Source organism: Adiantum capillus-veneris, chromosome 25 (genome assembly GCF_014529385.1).
Source record: "Adiantum capillus-veneris isolate H3 chromosome 25, ASM1452938v2, whole genome shotgun sequence".
In the NCBI taxonomy this organism is placed as follows: Eukaryota; Viridiplantae; Streptophyta; class Polypodiopsida; order Polypodiales; family Pteridaceae; genus Adiantum; species Adiantum capillus-veneris.
Genome location: NC_140955.1, coordinates 43891829 through 43913165, shown reverse-complemented (window position 1 = coordinate 43913165; position 21337 = coordinate 43891829). Strand labels below are relative to the sequence as shown.

At 41.8% G+C, this 21337-nt stretch overlaps 1 protein-coding gene and 1 pseudogene across 1 annotated transcript; both read left to right on the top strand.

Moving 5' to 3' along the window:
- The first annotated feature begins 1552 nt into the window (after nt 1-1552).
- LOC147424798 (uncharacterized) lies at nt 1553-2348 on the top strand. The gene has a single exon (XM_086499899.1). It carries the CDS (start codon nt 1596-1598, stop codon nt 2346-2348), a length of 753 nt encoding a protein of 250 aa, XP_086356025.1. The 5' UTR covers nt 1553-1595.
- LOC147424797 (uncharacterized) lies at nt 2278-3324 on the top strand (annotated as a pseudogene).
- The last annotated feature ends 18013 nt before the right edge of the window (nt 3325-21337 follow it).

The window sequence follows — 21337 nt, the reverse complement described above, 5'->3', positions numbered from 1 at the left end:
GAATATGCTAAAAGATAAATCTCCATTGTCGTTAACATTAGACTACGCAAATTGGGGCAAATATATCCCAAAATAATGCGAAGGTACATTTTGGAAATTTTTGAAATTTGAGGGATGTTTTGGGAATTTCCACAAATTATAGGGATATTATGGTAATTTTCCCTTCTTTTAATCAAATCATTGCATTTAAATCTACTCCAAACTAGTCCATACCAGTGCGGACTAGTTCTAGCAAGCGATGATCACTACTATTTCAGAGGGTAGCAAAGGTAGTAGCTCCATTTTAGGCTATTGCTATTGATGACAACTTCAAGTGGTATTATCGTCGCTCTGATTGAACGGCCCAGCTGATGGAACCTTAGACGGCTGCCTTAGATGGTAGTGGGGTGAAGTTGCTTTTGTAGATCTGGGCCAAGAAGAGAGCCGCCTCAATTGTAGAGGGCACAACCATTTTATTGGCTATATATGTGCAAGGCAAGGTGATATGTGATCGACACGGTGATAAGGGTTGATAAGGGGCAACAATATGTTTGTACAAGCAAGGGGACACAAAGGTAGATTTCCAACACCTATTGCAATCGATTTTGAAAGGAATAGCTAATTGATGGGGAGAATTAGATATGTTGTTTGGTTTTCTCAGAATAGACGAGCTATTTAGCCTTAAACGAATGCAAAGAGGAAGCTATCCACCAAGCTAGACAACACACTTGAGAAAGTGAGTGCCATCCTTTTCATTCGCTTACAATGCAAATTTGGTGTAGACAAGTTGTATTGTTTAAATAGGGCGTGAAAGGGCCTGCTCTGCTGATTGCCGGGGTGATTATTGTTGTTTCAACTATATGTGCCCATGAAAGAGTTAACACTAAGCTATACATGGCTCTGAACAAAGTTTAATGAAAGCACAATTATTTGAAAGGCCCAAAATAATGAGATAAATTGTAGATGATGATAATGCAACTATAATTCAACAATGATCAAATGCGTTAATTCAAAGTGACTATAATACCACTTGGGATTGTCATCAATGGTAGCATCGCAAAATGGAGCGACGACCTTTGCAGCCCTCTAAAATAGCACTCATTATTCACGTCACTTAGAAATACACACTACTTTGATTTTTTGCGAACACTATGCAGGATAAAGACAACTTTTTGGTTTGTTAAATATGAGCAAAATATATAGGGCTAAGTTTACATTGAGGCATCAGGTTCACAAAGGGTGGACGCAAGTGCATAGAAAGGTCTTACCGAGAATTTCCTATTGGTTATTCTTTTGCCATATTTATTCTTAGTAATTGCTTGAAGCTCCGGGTTAGCACATTTCGCACAAATGCAAGATGGAAGACCGTGGTTTTGTAAGGGAACCCAACAATTGGCAGGCTGACATAGACAAAACACCCCTTAAAAAAAGCTTATGATGTGTGGGGCTTGTCTGATGGAGCTGGAGGGTGATAGCGGAAGCGCAGCGCGGGACGAGGGAGAGAGTCCTCGCAGGCACAAGTCATTCGCAGCGGGCAATGGCTGCTCCGGGACAAAGAATTACTATGTAGAACCGCAGGTGAGTGAACTGGTCTACATGCTTGTCAAGTGATCGTAATGTGTTTTAACCGGTGTGGTAAGAGTGCATCCGTCTTGCATGTGAGAAAGCTCCTTAGGAATGCAGGTTTTGAATGCATCTATCTCGATCTGCCGCCGCATCTTCCTGACTCTGCCCTTTCCAATGCTGAGCGCTGGCAAATACTTATCACTGTTGTATCGAGGCGGAATTCTGTTGTCTGTGCCCAGCCAGATGGGGAGCCTTCGGATTCTGCCTTCTCAGAGATGTTTTTCAGGAGACATGAACAAAAGAATGTCTTTCTCATCTTTGACGAGATGAACACCTTTGGTCGGCTTCCCCCGAGCTTCAAAGACAGCTTCTTGGCTACACTGCGTGCCATGAAGTTGGATGAAGATAGCTACTTCTTGCACTCGATCCTTTTCATTGGCACCGACTCCATCCTTGTGGAGTTCAAGATTGCCCAAGAGAAAAGGTGGGCAACCACTTCTGACGGATGTCCAGGCAGGACAGGCTTTGAGTATTCCCCATTTTCACATGATTTCCGAATGAGGGCCAGCTTTTTCAGTATCAAAGACATTGAAGATTTGTTGGCTCAGTACAAGCACGATAGGCTCATCAAGGTGGAGAAACAGGCTATTGCAATGTCCATCTTCAACCTCACTTCCGTCCACAAGGGGTTGGTGGGAGTGTTTTGTGCGGAGCTGGATGCAGCCTTCTCATTGCAGAGCCAACGCACCCTGCAATGTGGGAAAGGTTCTCCAAGCAGTCTTTGGCCAAGCGTGTTTTTGTGAAACCCACTTATTATGCCATGGTTTCAGTATGCAGAGGCCTTGATGAGAAAGGCAAAGACCTGATTTTGTGGTTGCTAAGAGCTCAGGGCAATGTGACCGTGCCATATGGCCAGAATGTGGAATGCCTGATTTTTGATGTGGTGGTCGTTGACAACAGCTTTGAGACTCAACTACGTGAACTCAGCGTTTCATCACTGCTTCTCTACTCTGTGTTGCTTCAGAGCCTTCAGCTGCAGCTGAGCATTAAGGTCGAGCATGGTCCTCGTGACTTCGACCATCTCGCGTGATTACAAAGACTATAGAGAGGTTGGACTGGAGCATATTTGCAATACCAGAGTCGCAAAATGCTGACCAGCTCGCTTCGGAGTACAGCATTCAATTTGAATTTTACGTGAAGTTGAAGGCAGTTTTGTTGGGGGCATACAGTGCAGCTAACTGGTTGGTCATCCCCGAAGCGAAGCCCCTCGCCAATAAGAGGAAGCAATTGGATATCTTGGTGAGGGATGGTGAGAGGAACCAATGGTTTGCTGTGGAGTTGTTGCGACAAGGCACACTGAGGTCCCTAGGTGAGCACTATGATTGGTCAACAATGTATGCAGCTACCCACGAATGTATCGTATTCATGCTAAATTTCATTATGAACGAGGGCCCAAAAGTACCCTCTTTCCCTCCACCACCGGCTGGCAATGTTGCTTGCTATGATGTTTTCAGCGGTCCGTCTGCAAGACTTGTGGGAGGTTTTGCTGGAGATGCAGGTCTGATCGAGAGGCCTTTGAACCTTGTGAAAGGCATTGGGAAACTGTCTTTGTTTTCTTTCGATGCAATGGTATAAAAATAACTACTTATCCTTTTGGCTGGTTATTTGTAGCTGTTAGTCTTGTTTTCGCTGGTTGCTTGTAGTTGTTAGTCTTATTTCCTTGTCTGCAGAGAGTCCTACAAGATGGCGAGCAAGTTTTTTCGAGCGACCAAAACAATGAGTGAGCCCCTCAATAAAGTTTTATGTGAATTAGAGAGATGGCCATAGAGTATAGCTTATATTATTGATGCTCTCTCGCTAATATATATATTCACACACATATACACGCATGTGACTTTTTTTACACACATGTTAGGATGTGTATAATACAGCTCTCGTTTGTGTTGAGTACATAAGCACAACCAGCCACTGTGCAGTCACCCACACACGGTTCGCAGGGGCGTCTGCTGATGTGGCCACACCTTTCGGTGTGAGGGTTGCTGCTCCAGTGAGCGTAAAAATCAAGCTTCGAAATTCACAGCTAGCTAGCCAGCGAGGGTTTTACTCTTGTTCAACACAAAAAATGTCTACAGTGCTTATGTACTCGTCTTCTTGGGTGGTCGCAGTAAAATTTGTGAGCGGCTTTGATTATGTGCTCAAACTTGCAAGCTGAACACCCACTAGGCCAGATTTCTTGAACGTCTTTATGTGCTCAAGCTATCTCTTGCTGCATGTGTCTGTCCCACTCGCTGGTGCTGCAGCAAGTGATGTGCCATGTCCGAGCTCGATTTTTTGGCCTGCCCTAAAGGCTCCAAGTTCCTGTAAATGGATGTCATTATAGATATTGTGGAGGGCCTAGTTGTCGGAGGTGTTGCACCCTTCAAATGAAGTGGCCCTCAATCACCAGATTATCAACTCAACTGACACTTTTGGACTTTCTTTTTCTGAAAAGCTGTATCCATGCATGCACACTGTAACCATTAGCCACCCACTTATCTTACATCATTTCTCCTACATGCATGCATTCTCTTTCACAGTCCGCCAGTTATCTTGCACCATTTTTCATAAAATCTTATATCTAACTAACCCAAATGATTTTCTCATCTTAAACTGATCATTTTATTGTGGGAGAATAAACGGGAACAAGAGTTAGAATATAGACATGTGCTTATGGATCTATCTAAGCACAGGGTCTGTCAAAGAGCAATGCTAGCTAATGGAGCTTGAGATACCTTGGGGTTAGCTTCATTAAAGAACTCCAAAGGTTAGTGCTAAAAGTCCTTAGACCTAGGATTTTAGGGCCGAGTTAGAGGCCGAAACCCGGCCCAAGCTTGAGGTGGTGTTGTGCTTGCCGACTAAGGTGCTTGGTGCTGACCTCATGAGGCCCTAAGTTTAAAAATGCTATATCTTGAGCTAGAGACGTCAGATTTCAGTGTTTTAAAGAGCCATCCTATGGTTTTTGGATGTTCCGGATGCATCCGTGGGCTTAAAAAGTGCTTTATCTTAATCCTAGGGCCTTATAAGGTCAGAACCAAGCGAATAGAGGTCCCAGAGATCCCTCAAGTGTTTCTATTCGCTTGGTTTTGACTCCTTCATAGTCTTAAATAGTACCTATCAATCACTATAAAGTACAATTTGTTCGAATTTAAATCGCGAGTACTTCATAAAAAGGTGATTGATACTTGTACGAGATGCACAAGTACAAGTACTTCACTTTATACGATAGTAACAACGGGTCATAAACAGGCGTTCGGCACTTGTGCCAGATGTCATTATCAAGCGCTTTACTTTTCTGATGATAGTGACAATTTCACCAAAATGGTTTTCATGGACATTTTCAAAATGAGAAAAAATGTTTTTTCAACGTAACGTTAGCCTTCTTCCTATTGGCTAAGAAGCATTCTCTCACTAGAGTTGAAAGGCCTGAAAATGAGTCCATTTCTTTCCTAATGGGGATTAGCTTGAGAGATATACACCCTCTCTCTCTCTCTCTCTCTCTCTCTCTCTCTCTCTCTCTCACACACACACACACACACACTGTCATTATGTGAAGTGCAAAGAACTTTATCTCGTTCTCCAAGTTTGTTGAGAAGTTGAGAGTCTACACCAACACTCTTGGCTACTCTTGGCTACTCTTGGCTATGGAATGCAAATCCAACCAAGAGCCATGCTCCAATGCTATGCTAGCCATCTTCTTCATCTCAATTACTATGCTACTATGCTATGCTAAGCTCTATGAGTAATGGTATGAGAGGACACTATTTCTTTCTCGTAAGAATACTTCTTCCTATTCCCTACCCACATTACCTGCTAGCTCTCTTCACCTTTGAAGGTGTTTGAGATTTTGGGACTGGGTTTTATAGCCATGCTGTGCTGTACAATTCAAAATTTTGAAAACTTGGACGCAGAGTCTGAGAGTGAGAACCCAAGATTAAACGGAACTAAGTGTGTCTCGTACAAGAATGAGCACCTAGTTCCTTTGGTTGTACATTTGATTGTCATTCTGTGGCTTTGACCTATAGCTACTAGGGGACAAGTTAACGCTTTCATTTAGCTAAGTTAGGGCCATAATTGTGGTGCATGAACCTCTCTATCTTCATTGCATCATCAAGGTCTCAAGGAAGACAAAGCTTATATTGTACCAAGTCTCTCTTTATGGGAGAAGCTAGTACAAAAGCCTTTTGGAGGGGGGACCGGATCCACATAAATCTGGTCCTCAGCTATGTCAAGTTCTATTATTCTCTCTCTGGCAAAGTATTGTTCATGCTTAGTTGGTTAAGTATAATGGTCATGTTGCTGTTGAGATGTGGAGCTCTACATCTTGAGCTGGCATCCACTACGGGTCTTGGCCGCTTACGGCATTTACTCACTGGCGCGTTAGGTGACCGACACGGAGGATCTTTGCCAGTGATTCTACAGCTGGACTACACTTATAGTGCTAACCTAGTACGCTTCTAGCGAGTTCACACTTAGTGACCGCATGTACATATGTGCTATTTTTCAGCTTTAGCACTTAGTCATTTTGTACTCTCTTTTCTGAGCTAAGAAAAAGAAGAAGCTTTCCATCTCTGTATGCTTTGTGCTTGTCTTGTGTAGCTCTCTTGCATCCTCATTTTTTACATGGTATCAGAGCCTGGTGCACGCAAGAGAGGCTAAGACAGCAAGAGCATCATAATCTCTTCGTTCGCAATCCACGTACCAGATGCCGAGTTTCTAAACAGGTCTCCAAGGTGCAGTACAAGTTTCTGAACAGATCTCCAAAGTGCAGTACACAGCGATTTACTGTACAAGTACAGTGGTTGTATGTACGCTTGATTGTGGACACTCATTGAGTGTAGAAAGCGTTACAGGTACCACGATAATAACAGGTTCAACAGATTTGCAGGTTTTTGTAGATTACAGCTATTTTGTCTTAGTGCTTCAAGATGTCTGACGGTTTCAGTCAGATTGTCACTGAGATGCTTGAGAAAAATAACTACCTTGCATGGAAGTTCAGAATAACAAATTTCCTAAAAGGAAAAGGTTATTGGGACTATGTAGAAGGAGACAATGAAAAGGAACGAGAGATTCCCGAGGCAAATGCTACAGCAGAACAAAGAAAAGCTTTGAGGGATTGGCAACAAGGCAAGAGCAAAGTGATGTATTGGCTTTCTATGAGCATCACAAATGGCATGATGGGCTATCTACAGGATGCTGAAACCCCCGCCATTGCATTGAAAAACTTAGGCAGAGTGCTCGAGGTGAACACCAAGGCAAGGAAGCTTCAACTAAAGTCGGAGCTAAATCAGGTTAAGAGGAACAACCTCTCCATCAATGATTATGCCTTGAAGATCAAGAGTATCATTGAGGCTCTTGGATCTATTAAAGTCTCAGTGGAAGACGATGACATTGTCTGTGCATGCTTGGATGGTTTAGGAGATGAGTATGTACATTTCATGTCTTCCATGAATATAAGAGACGACATCCCCGTGTTCCAAGATTTGATTTTTATGCTTATTCTTGAGGAGAAGAACCTTGGCCTTGACACATCTTCTTATCGTGGCAGAAATAGGTATGAACATGTCTTCTATTTTAACTCCAACAGAGGTAGAGGTCGTGGTTGAGGCCCAAGTGGTTGCAAAGGCCAATTTCGAGAAGGTCAATCAAATCAAAACAATACAGGTGACAGGGGAAACCAGTCTCAAGGCAGGGGGAGTCAAAGAGGTCGTGGTGTAGGATCAAGCAAGCATCAACATACTGCAGATAGCAGAGAATGTTGGACTTGTGGTGAAAAAAGTCACATGTTACGTGACTGTCCAAAGGGAAAAGAAAGTGGAAAGAGAGAACATGGCAACTATGCATCTACTAGCAGAGATGCAGATGACAGCAGAAGCGAACGTATGTTTGTTATGCAGCATGTAATGAATACAATGACTGTAGAGAATTCCACCCAAGATGATGTTTGGTATGTGGATTCAGGTGTCTCTAATCACATGACGTCTCATGGAGAGTGGTTTAGAGTTATACGCAAACCAGATGTGTCAGGCTATGTGCAAACAGGAGACCACACAGCTCATCCCATTGCTCATGTAGGGGACATACCTCTAAATACAAAGAGTGGGAAATCAAAGTACTTAGCAGATGTACTTCATGTCCCAAACATTACAAAGAATCTTGTTTCAGTTGGACAAATGGTTGAGCAGGGTTTGCAGGTTCGCTTCAATCCGAATGGCTGTTATGTAGAAGATTTTCAGAATGGCTGTAAGCTGATCACAGAGGGCAAATGTGTGGGCAGAATGTTTACGTTGAATGTAAACATGCCTGAGGTAAAAGCTGCATTATTTGCACAGGGCACAGGTGTTGTGGTTGATGTTGACATTTGGCACAAATGCATTGGCCATGTCAATGAGCAGAGATTGCGCAGCATGCAATCAAAACAGATTGTAAAAGGTGTGCCCAAATTCAAGGTGGATGGTATGCATAAAGTGTGTGTAGCATGCCAGTTTGGAAAACAGTCAAAGGGCTCATTTCCACATGAGCGTAATGTATGTAAAAAGCCACTTGAGGTGGTGCACACAGATGTTTGGCGTCCAACCAATACTGCAAGTATACATGGTTGCAGGTATTATGTCTCTTTCATTGATGACCGTACAAGGAAAGTATGGATCTACTTTATGTGTAACAAAAGTGAAGTGTTTGGTCACTTTCATGACTTCAAAGTCATGATTGAGAAGGAGACAGATATGCAAATCAAGACATTGAGGTCAGATGGATGGGGAGAGTACTTCTTCAACAATTTTTCAGATTTTCTGCGAATGCATGGTATACGCAGGCAGTTTACATGCAGATATACTCCACAGCAGAATGGGGTCGCAGAAAGGAAAAACAGACACATTGCAGAGGTTGCACGTGCATTGATGAATGAAAAGAACATGCCTTATCATTTCTGGGCTGAAGCTGTAAATACAGCTGTGTACATTATGACTAGGACACCTACAGCTGCGGTGCATGATGTAACACCTGAGGAAAAGTTTACAGGTACAAAGCCTGATTTGGCACACTTGAAAGTGTTTGGCTGCATAGCTTACGTGCATGTACCAGATGAGTTGTGTAGGAAATTGGATCCCAAAGCAGAGAAATGTATTTTTGTGGGATATTCTCTTGAACAAAAGGGGTACAGGTGCTACAATCCTACTACACGAGAATTACGAGTGAGCAGAGATGTAGTATTTGATGAGATGAGCAGCTGGTACAGTAACGCACATGGCACTATTGGGGCTGATGTAAAAGATGGTGTGGTTGTACAAAATGTGAGGCCACAGTCAGGTTTTGAGTGGACCACAAGAGTCCTCTTCTCGTTGCTCTGTTGAGAAGCCATGGAATGGTAGACTACGTACGCAAGTTACTCCACCAGCAGGTACAGGGAATGTATCACGAAAAGGAAAGGAAAAGGTTGATGAACCTCCCTTTATGGGTGATGCATCATTAGGTTTTTCACATATAGAAATGGATTCAGATGGTTATGAACAAATTTTTGATGAGGAATTTGGAATTCCGGCTGTCAGGACACCTGGTGTAAGGAAAGTACAAGAAGATGCTAGAGGGCAAAGGAGTGACTCAGGACCGCGCAGATCTAACAGAGTTAGAAATCCAGTTCAGAAATTGACTTATGATGGGTATCTAGCGCCTCACCAAGCCTACATAGCTAAGATGATACAAGATGTGGAGCCCACATGTTTTAAGGATGCAGTTGGAAATGTGCATTGGGATGATGCAATGAATGAAGAGATGGCTGCATTGGAAGCAAACGACACATGGGAGTTGGTGCCATTGCCAAGTGACAAGAAAGCTATTGGTTGTAAATGGGTGTATAAAACCAAGCATAAGGCCGATAGTAACATTGAGCGTCACAAGGCAAGGTTGGTCGCAAAGGGTTATGCACAGACGTATGGCATAGACTATGAGCAGACCTTTGCTCCAGTGGCAAAGATGACGATTGTGAGAGCTGTCATAGCAGTGGCTGCATCTAGAGGATGGATTATGCATCAAATGGATGTAAAGAATGCCTTCTTGAATGGTGAGTTGCAAGAGGAAGTGTATATGGATCAGCCACTTGGTTATGTCGATCCAGGTTACCCAAATTATGTATGCAGGCTTCTCAAAGCTTTGTATGGTTTTAAGCAGGGCTCTATAGCATGGTATGACAGGATTGCCAAGTATCTTGTCAGTATTGGTTTTAGGAGAGCTCATGCTGATCATTCACTCTATGTACGTGAGAGTGATATGGGGATTGTGGTCATTACCATATATGTAGATGACCTTATTATTGTGGGTGACAATGCTATGGAGATTGACCATGTGAAGGGTCTTCTCAAACAGGAGTTTGAAATGAAAGATTTGGGCGAGTTGCGCTACTTTCTTGGCATTGAGGTGATCAGGACTCCAGAGGGTGTATGGCTGTCACAGAGACAATATGCTTTGGACATGTTGTCAAAGTATGGTATGGCTGATTGTAAGCCAATTTCTATTCCCTTGGATGTGAATGCAAAGCTGAGTGCAGAGAAGGGTGATGTTGTTGAGGATGTCAAGATGTACAAGAAGATTGTGGGTAGTCTAATCTCCTTAACTATCACGAGGCCAGACTTGAGCTACACAGTAGGCTTGGAGAGTCAGTTTATGCAGCTTCCGAGGAAGCCATATTTGGATGGAGTACGACGCACACTTTGGTATGTGCAAGGGACTCTTGACTACGCATTGTTCTATTTAGCAGATGTGCCATTCGCATTGTATGGGTATACAGATGCGATTGGGCAGATAGCATTGCTGATAGGAGATCTACGAGTGGCTTCATGTTCTCTTTTGGGAGTGCTGCTGTTACTTGGAGCAACAAAAAGCAACCTACGGTTGCTTTATTGAGCACAGAGGCCGAGTATAGAGGTGCAACAGTTGCGGCATGCGAGGTAGCTTGGCTACACACATTACTTGAGGACTTGGGAGTGCAGGTGGACCAACAGATTTTCATCCATTGTGACAATCTCAGCAGCATGCAGTTGGCTACGAACCCAGTTTTCCATGCCATGACCAAGTACATAGAGGTCCATTACCACTACGTTCGAGAGCGAGTGTTGGAGGGCGACATCGACTTGGTCTACGTTAGCACAGAGGAGCAGATAGCGGATATCTTTACCAAGGCCCTCGGAGCTGAGAAGCTTCGACGTTTTCGGACTATGCTTGGACTATGCGACATGCAGAGCTCGAGGGAGAGTGTTGAGATGTCGAGCTCTACATCTTGAGCTGGCATCCACTACGGGTCTTGGCCGCTTACGGCATTTACTCACTGGCGCATTAGGTGACCGACACGGAGGATCTCTGCCAGTGATTCTACAGCTGGACTACACTTATAGTGCCAGCCTAGTACGCTTCTAGCGAGTTCACACTTAGTGACCGCATGTACATATGTGCTATTTTTCAGCTTTAGCAGTTAGTCATTTTGTACTCTTTTTTCTGAGCTAAGAAGAAGAAGAAGCTTTCCATCTCTGTGTGCTTTGTGCTTGTCTTGTGTAGCTCTCTTGCATCTTCATTCTTTACAGTTGCTACCTTTGATCAAGTTCACCCTCTATTTTCTCAAAGTATTCTCATAAAAATGCTCTATAGTTTTCTTAATTCCGGTATTCACAATGTTCTTAGTCCATTTTCATTACATTGATATCAGAGCTATTGGTTCCTCTTTTCTTGCTTAAGAAGAGAGGTCCTTAAGTTGTCCACTAAAGGTTGGACCTATTCATTGCAAGAGGGTAAGTGAGACATGGATCTATTATCTTGGTTGAAAAGGACTTAGTTTGAGATACACCGTTGTGAACTATAGACTTAATAATGGAGTCCTCTGGGCTTGCCTTTGGCTTAATAATTATTGAGCTACTAGCAAGATAAACTGGAACCATAATCAATCGGGCAATGTTAGACCCTCTCCACTACTCTTTGCAATCAACGGTCTCTAAATCACCGGTGTGGCTATTTGAGAGCTAATTATGAAAGGTGAAGAAGAGTAGCAACTAAGGTTTTTGAGGGTACGAAAGCACAAAGTAGCATATACATAAGTTTAGTTATCATGGCTGACAATATTAAAGAGAGTAGAATGAATATTTGGCAACTTTGATTTTGCACATAAAGGTGTTAAAGTTTAGGCATCTCAAGTGAACTGCCCAATGTGATCTCATTATTTAGTTTGGCTTTTAGGTATTTATTTTACTTATTTGTCAAAGTCTTTGGTAAAGCAATTTACTAGGATTGCTATATAAGCAACCCCTTGCCTCCATTGTATACACATTCAATTATTCATTGCCACAGTTGATTTGTTCAGGAGACTCTCTCTCTCTCTCTCTCTCTCTCTCTCTCTCTCTCTCTCTCTCCCCCTTGGTCTCTACGCTTCCGCATCATGGTATCAGAGCGTTTTGGTGAAACTCTGTGCGTGTGAAGCCCCTGGCTTGGAGGAGTAGCCCGCAAGAGAAGAGAAGGAGCCACCGCTAGCATTTCAAAACATTGGCATTTTGCAGTGGGTCACCTCTAGCCAGCAACAATTCCCCCCCTATCCTGCGATAGCGTTTTAAAATGTTGTCGGTTCCACCCCCTGCTGTCGGATACTCTTGGTGCATGCCCTGTCGACGATGCCCTGTCCCCTCCCATCAGCATTTTGAAACACTGTGCCAAGATAACAAGCCCACAGTGCCCCCCCCTTTTCTGCTAGCGTTTTAAAACGCTCCAAAAGACCTGCAAACAAAAAGTTGCCTTCCTGCGATGGCATTTTGAAATGTCGATTGCAATGCTTGGAAAAATCGATCCTTGTGGAAGTGGATGCCTTTAATGTGCTTGAAAAGCTAAAGCCCTTTAGGGGTCTGGATGAGGGGACCAAGGTTTTCAAGGTTCTTAGCACAAGTGTTGGAGAATCTTTGGAGGACAGAGGATAATATTTTGGCACGGTTCCAGGAGCAACTTTGAAGGAACTAAAGTTTTCAAGAGCAATTCAGAACATGGGATTGTGAAGCCCTCTATGCAATGTGTCTAGAGCGGCTTGGTGCAAACCTTGCAGCCACCTTTGAAGTGTTCTATGACGGCTCAAAAAAGGTAGAGATTGGAACTCTAGAGAGGGGCAGAAAAGTGCTTGTCGACGAGCATCTTGGGATAAGCAGAGTTTGCGGAGCCCACTTTGTGTGGAGGTCTCTATGGAGAGGGTGTGGAGCGGCTTGGCAGAGATGAGGACATTGGAGAATTTTACTTGGTTCGTGAGGCCCATTGGAGTGCAGGAAGGCTTCGCAGATTTTTAGATCTTGCAACTTCAACATGGCCCTCCCTTGCTCGAACGCTAGTGACATCGACCAAAACCAACCAAAAGCTATGGATAATGGATTTTCCAACCATCCATTTAGCGGCCTATGCATCGGCTCAGTTCTCAAGGAACCCGACAATTTATTTGACTCAAGATTACGAAGTTAAAAGCAAAATGAGGAGTTTGCTACAGGACAATGACAAAGGTCAATTGGACACGGATGGTAGTACCAGTACTCAGTTAATTCCCTCGGTACCCGAGAGGTATGACCACAATCATGATTGTGATTCAACGCTTTATTTGGCTCAAGAGTTTGAAACCAAAGGCAAATGCAAGAAGTCATAGATAGACAAAGACAAAGGCAAGCTTGACGAAATTACGGCAATAAAGTTTTGGCAGAGAAGATTGACATGGCACTTGTGGCGGTGGCCACAGTGGCCTCGACGTCATATTTCTAGTCAAATGACCGGTGTCACCACTAGCTTCATCTAGAGAGATGCTTGTGAGTGGTAGAGAGAGGCAAGCACTACTCCCTATATTTAATTTGGACCCTTGTGTTGGAGTTCAAGTTATTGGTGTTTGGACCCGTAGGTTGGAGTTCAATGCACATGCATCTGGCAAGGAACCAATCAAACGTCTAAAACACTATGGATGGGCGCACCAATTCATTATTGTTGGTTGGATTATGGACAGGATGTGTTCCAACAATTCATTATCTTGGAGTTTTATATTTTGGACGTGATGCGTTCACAGTTCACGAATGGGGATTATTGGACATAGTATGGTCTATAGTTCAAAGTTTCTACAAAGTCAACCGATGCTCAAGGTGGCATTACTTTCAGGTACAAAGTTGAGGAGAGCAACATCGAGGTGTATCCAGTTGGTGGCCACTTTTTTGGGGTGTCCATGGTAGCTTCTTCATCAACTTGGTTTCACTATTGATGTCCACTATGAGCTGCAAAGAGGGTGTTAAAGTTTAGGCATCTCAAGTGAACTACCCAATGTGATCCCATTATTTAGTTTGGCTTTTAGGTATTTATTTTACTTATTTGTCAAAGTCTTGGGTAGGGCAATTTATTAGGATTGCTATATAAGCAACCCCTTGCCTCCATTGTATGCACATTCAATTATTCATTTCCAAGGTTGATTGGTTCACGAGAGTCTCTCTCTCTCTCTCTCTCTCTCTCTATCTATCTCTCTCTTCCCTTGGTCTCTAACTTCCGCATTGTTGACTTTGACAGAAGGTGCTACCGATGATGCCCCAATGTTTGCAAATTAGCTTGTTACTAGGTTGCGACAAGCTATGGGCAACCCTACCTTGCAAGCCGAAGTTACCCGACAACTTCGTGCTTATGGGATTTACCTACCTCTCCAAGAAGAGAGAGAGCTTACGAAGCCTCTTGTTGAGACTTCCAAAAGAAAACTCTCTCCGATAAGAGAAAACGAGGAATCCAATAACGAGAAAGAAGTGAATCTTTGAATTCTTCTAAAGATGTGGCTCTACAAACATGGCGGTCTCGACAATCCCCAACTCCTCCCAAGAGAAAAAGATCATCCTATAGTCCTCCTCGTACCTCTGAAAGGGAAGAGAGGAAACAAAGGAAGAAAAAGGCAAGAAAGAGGCCACTCTCTTCTTCTTCTTCTTCACCTTTCTCCTCTTCTGAGAAAAGCAACGGTTATTCTTCTAGAAAATACAAGAGGAGAGGACATCACAAATCCTATCATGCTTGAAAAAGGTCCCAAAAGCTTAAGAAGTTCAAAGAGGGAGGAAAAAGTATCTCTTTTCTCACCTATGATGGCACGTTTGGTGCTACTGACAAAGTATTGACCTTCATTCAGCAATTCGATACAGCCTTTGGAGACGAGGTCTTCACAGAGTCCTCCAAGCTACGCCATGTAGCTATGCACTTTCAAAAATCTAGTCGTCAATGGTGGGCTAGTCTTTGCGGGAATGGCAAAGCCCTAAGGACATGGAAAACTCTACGAATTTTCATAATGAAGCCATTCCTTGCAAGCGATGCCAAGGACAAAGTGCTTATTGAATGGAGAAGCTTGAAGTCTATCCACAAATATATAAACAAGTTTTGGGATTTACATCTCAAAGATACAATCTTTCAAAAGATGAACTTTCCCGAGCAAAAGCAACAATTTTGTGCAGGATTACCCGAAGCAATGGCCGAGTATGTCAACTCACAATGGCCTGGTTCTATCACCAAAGTCATCCACCACAGTATGGTTGCTTTTTGCATTAATTTACAACAAGGGGCTAAAAGGGATGCCAAGCCCATGAAAAACAAAGTTTTGGGATTTACATATCAAAGATACAATCTTTCAAAAGATGAACTTTCCCGAGCAAAAGCAACAATTTTGTGCAGGATTACCCGAAGCAATGGCCGAGTATGTCAACTCACAAGGGCTCATTAGCAAAGAGTCTCTAAATGATGCTAATGATTTGACAAAACAAAGTGGTAGGAATCAAGAAGACTTGTCTAATTTTCTAAATGGATTCCAAGATGTATTTATGATGGCATCCCTATGGAGTTACCTCCAAAACAAGAGGATGCTGACCATATGATAGAGCTTCTACCTGGGAGCTCATCGCCTAATAAACCTTCTTATAGAGTTTCTCAAGCTCAACAAGAGGAGATTATGAGGCAAGGGCATGAGATGGAAGACAAGGGGATGGTGAGGCCTACCTCCTCTCCCTTTTGTTCACCAGTCCTTTTAGTGGAAAAGAATGAGGACACATACTGTATGTGTGTGGACTGTAAAGTACTAAATCGTATTACTATCAAAAACAATTTGTACCGCGGGTAGAAGAGCTGTTTGAAAGCTACAAGGTTTGACCTACTTCAGTAGGGTTGACCTTAAAAGTGGCTATCATCAAATAAGGATAGTGAATGAAGATATCGTAAAGACTGCGTTCCGTACAACGCTTGGTCTATATGAATATCTTGTCATGCCTTTTGGTTTGACAAATTCTCCAGCCATGTTCAACCGCCTAACAAAGAAAATATTTAGACCCTACCACAAGTTCACTGGAGTGTTCTTTGATGACATTATCATTTATTCCAAATCTTTGGAGGAGCATAAGCAACATCTCCATATAGTTCTTCAAGCTCATTAACTCAAAGAAGAGTGAATTTTTCCTCCAAGAGATTCAATACTTAGGTCATATTATCTCTCAAGATGGTATCTATATGGATCCAACCAAGCTTGAAATAATAAAAGGATGGCCTAACCAAGGAATCTACACGAGCTACGAAGCTTTACTGGTATGTGTGCATACTATAGATGCTTCATAGATAAATTCTCCCAAATAGCAGGACCACTACATGACTTGACTAAGAAAAATGTTAAGTATGATATGAACTGCTAAAGAGCAAAGTGCTTTTGGAAAACTTAAAGAAAATCTTACTTCTCACCCGTGCTTACACTACCGGATCTCTCAAAACCATTTGAGGTCCAATGTGATGCTTCTGGAGATTGCCTTGGAGCAATTTTGCTTCAAGAAGGGCATTCCATAGCATATGAGAGTCGAAGAATCAATTTTGACGAGAGAGTATTGGGCATTTACGAGAAGGAGCTACTAGATATCCTACATTCCCTCGACACTTGGAAGCACTATCTATTAGGGACTACATATTTTCATTGGCCCACCAGAAAGTGGACATACAAGAGTATGTTTCCAGATGTGTGGTATACGAAAAGACCAAGTATGATAGAGGGAAATAACCTGGATTACTCCAGTCATTACCAATCCCTAATTCACCAGGGGAGAGTATATCTATGGATTTTATCTTTGGATTACCCAAGTCTATCCATGGAAATACATGAATATGGACAATAGTCGACAAGTTCAGCAAGCAAGAACTGTGACACTTTATTTCTGACAAAAAGACTATTAAGGTACACAAGAGAATAAACAAGAACAAGAGTTAGAATATAGACATGTGCTTATGGATCTATCTCAGCACGAGACCAAAGTCAATGGGTTCAAATGAGAGATGGTCTGTCAAAGAGAAATGCTAGCTAATGGAGCTTGAAATAACTTAGGGCTAGCGTTATTAAGTACCTCCAAAGGTTAGTGTAAAAAGTCCTTAGATTTAGGACCTTAGGCAAGCTAGGATTGAGCTTGAGATGGGAACTCGTCCCAAGTAGATGAATCTTAGTGAATTGGGGTGTAGTGATTATCCTGGGCTATAGAGAGGCAATTTGTTTGTGTTCCGAGTGTTTTCCCCTTTTTCCCTATCCAACGTGTTAGGGGAGTGCTTCAAAATTAGAACTTACAAGTTCTCCTCTAGGGGTATGTTGTTATAGGTTTGTTTAAATACATTATTAAAAAACTCATATAGATTAGGATCACCTTCCACCAGGCACATTGAAAACCGGATGCATTGTGCCAAGTGGGAGTAGATAAAAGCAAGGGGCTTGTCATACAAAAGTACATAGGTATCATCGCACCGATCTACCTTGTTGTAGAACAATCCCTCAAGGAAAAATTAGTGTTTTTGAATACATTTATGCCATTCATCCCTTTCAGATTTAGTGGTCAAGTGCTTGGTGTTAGTGCACTTCAACCTGTAGAAGTCTTCAACTGGCTCTTCTACATCACTACAAAGTTCTGGCCAACCATCAAGGCATCGCTCATGTTGTCATGGTGGTCAATGTACATGGGCTCTCCTGGTAACTCTTCATCACTAGATGCAAGTCTCTATTTCTTTCATCATTGATAGTGGGTTGTATCTACAAGTACTTCCACCCCTCGATGTGGTCTTTGTTTACACATCTTCTCCACTGGCTTTCATGCACGCATGGAAAAAGCAGCACAGTGGTTTGTACCTTAGCCCACGCATATTTGATTGATTATAGCCGTTGACATAGTGGAAGGATCGAGATCCTTTAATCCGCATGCAATTCCACTCTCTGTGTCTACTTACATCACCAAGCTTGCTTCCAGAACATACGATTTGACTCTCTTCCCTGTCAATGGACATTGAGGGTTGCATTGAGGAATGCGACTATACTTGAATTGTTATGTAGCACCCATCCATCACCTCTTTTGAGCACCAGACCAGCCCCATCGTGCTCACGCTTCCCATGGCTAGATGCAAAGAAATTGTGCATCATCTCAATACCTATCATACTAAAGTATCCGACTACAAAATAGAATGAACACCTTGCATTGAATTGTAAAGAAACATCATCAAACCACACCCAATGTTGTTTGACACTGCGTCCTTGACTCTTTAGCCACTTATGTAGAAGAAATCAGTGTTTCAAAAATAAAGTGTCATGGATTTTGTCATCAAAGATGTAGAAGTGGGTCATCTTCTGAATGGAACCAAGCACATCACATAAGTATATAATGTGAACCAAGATTGTCACTTGTTTGAATACCAATGCATTGATTAAATTTCATTTTGCACCTGGAAGGAGTAGTTGTCAGTGAAATCGGATGAAATTTCCCAATTTTCCTTTAGGAAAGGAAGTGAAACTCCGTATGCTAGCTTGGCAAACTACAAGATCTTTTTGAGTTTTTGTTTGACCTTTCTCATCCACTTCTTGTGTACAAACGCCATCAAAAAGATTGACAGTAATCATAGAGATGCCATCGCTTTTTTGTGTGGACATAATAAGAGTTGTATAATGCCACAATGTTTGCATGTTCTCAAAAGACATTTCTTGCAGTGATAACTGGAGTTTGGACAGAATACAGATTCCCATAGTTTTGTTAAGCTTGGAAATATGGAATTGGATACTGTGCACTGCGCCGTTCCATCATGGGACTGCAAACAAGATGCTTGCAATTGTATGACTACCTACAGATTTTCTTTGCCTCTCGCTCATCAATGTCACCATCCTCATGCCTCCGTGCCATCCTATTCTTAAAGATTCTTTTTTCCCTCTTCTTTGCAACCCAATAGTTTTGTAGACCGAGTAGAAGTTTCTCAAGATGTGTTATGTGATAGAAAATGGAGGAAGATATACGAAAATTGTATTGCCATTTTTTCACCATGAGATTCCATGTAGAGCCAGCTATGAGGCTTAGGTTATAGTAAAAAAGACCATTAAAGCACAATCATAGTACGCATGGATGGAGAGAGTGAGTGAGTGAGTGTGTGTGTGTGTGTGTGTGTGTGTGTGTGTGTGTGTGAGAGAGAGAGAGAGAGAGAGAGAGAGAGAGAGAGAGAGAGAGAGATAATCCATAACACTCATGAATATAGCTTGTACAGGTAGGAAGAGAGGCATCCTTTGCAAGTAGAAATAAAAGGCTATGGTAGAGAGAGAAAGATAGATAGAGAGAGAGAAGGCCTACAGATTGCATGGTGGAAGACACTAGGGAGGGGGAGGCTAATTGAACGAGCCCAAGAGGGATGCAGACAGAGTGGAGGAGAGAGATAATATTCAATGGGCATGCCTTTTCCTTGATGATGTTTTGTTTTGTTTCCACTTAATCTATTTTTTGGCATTTTGAAGCGCGCCTCATTTCTCCCTTACCACCTCTACCAAGAAGGTTGTTACTTTTTGGTCTCATATTTCAACTTTATGCAAGGAAGACCCCTCTCTCTCCTCCCAAAGGGGTGTCCAAAACACTCCTTAGCACATTTGAATGAGTTCAACATGGTCTTTGGTCAGCTGACTCCACAAGGACATGGTAACCTAATAGGACATAAAAGTGTCCTTTCAAGGTTTTGGGAAAAATTTCCAAAACCATAGTAGATCCACTCATTTTGAAAAATCCTTTCATGAGCTTATAGTTCAATAACTACTACATATGGAAAAAATGAGAGACTTGTAATTTTTCTCATCCCTTGGTCACTACAAGCCTCCAAAGTTGATGGACCAGTGCATTTTTCCCAAAACAGCAATTTCTTAAGGTTGATTGCATATAAATAAGAGTGGATATTTTTGTAGGACATGAGATAAAATGCCCCGTTAACTTCAATGGGTTGGTGACCAAAACATATGGTTTCTTTTACCTCACTAATTTTTTTTTTGGCAAAAAAATAGGTACAAAAAAGTTGCATTTTTGCCATTCTGCGCACCTATCATCAAAGTTTCTATAGTCACGCTCAATACAGATACTATATACATGTTTTTTTAGTTCCCTTTGGGCCTCTGGATTCAAAAGGATCCATGGAGCATGTCAAAAGGATAATGGATCTCTTACAATTGGAACCTTGGGGGCAATGATAAAGTGCTAAATATAGCAAACATGAAAAAACTGGGTTTAGCAATATGACCTCTAGAAACCCATAGAAACTACTCAATATCTAGCCAAGTTTGTAGTCTATTATTAGATATGGTCACTACCTACAAAATACACACAATTGGCCTAAGAAACTAGCAATATTGAGAAAGTTATACTTGCTACTCTAAAATGTATCGTATTCTTCAACAATAAAAAAACTCAACCATCATCATATACTATTATATAGCATATTAGGTCCCCCAAAACTCAAGTAAGATTAGCTTTATGTTATACATTACACTTACACAATCAAAATTGAATTTAGATATCAAGAAAGCCACCAAAAAAATCATAAAAGTGCTAATTTTGGCCAAAAAACAGGATTATGCAATTCTTGTAAATTGGTCATAACTTTCAATTTTAACACTTAGCTCTCCCTACAAGCATCAAAACATGTTGAGAACTATGAAGGACTAACCTCTAGCCATCTACACCTCACAAACATGAAGTTTAGAGTGGTATAGTTGCCAAAAATTGAAAAAAAGCCAAAAACAGGACCCGTTTTTCCACACATTTTAGGTTCAAAAATGTTGTGCAAGAGTAAGGTTAATGGTGAGATCGATACTAAAAAAAAAATGCTAAGTTTTTTTCAGCTCATAAGGCAACTTTGTGGATATATAGCACCTAGAAATTCATTTTCATACTCTTCAAATAATTCAAGCAAAATGGTCACTTAACAGGACACAAAAGTGTCCAAGGACATAAAAGTGTCCTGTTACCATTCTAGTGTTAACTTTGATGGAAAAATTTATTTTGTTTTCTTGCCAGGCTCCTTGCCTTCCTAATGAGATACATTTTGTCAACCATAAGTAATTTGGAACCAAATGGCATGTTGGTATTTAATGTTATCATTGGCAATTTGCCTGTATAGGAGATTTGTAGGAAATCTCTTGAGCTGACCAAATTTGGTGATGCTTATCTTGCTCATTGTTGTAAGCAAAGAGGTTGCACTCATAACCGTTTGAATTCTAAAGAATGTAAAAACACTCACCATAAATCTCTTGAATCTATGCATGATGTTGAGTGCTATTATTGCCATAAGAGTGACATATGAAGCCTGGGCTGCAATGCGAGAAAGAGGAAAAATAAAAAATAGCCTAATGGTGATAAGAAGTGTGACACTTTGAATTCTAAGGATAAACCTAAGATTGAGGAACTCATAGTGGTTAAGTCACACATGGTTGGTCAGGGTGATT

Bases quoted from the DNA above. Each gene is read 5' to 3' on its own strand.
- LOC147424798 (XM_086499899.1), top strand. From the start codon at position 1,596: ATGTGTTTTAACCGGTGTGGTAAGAGTGCATCCGTCTTGCATGTGAGA.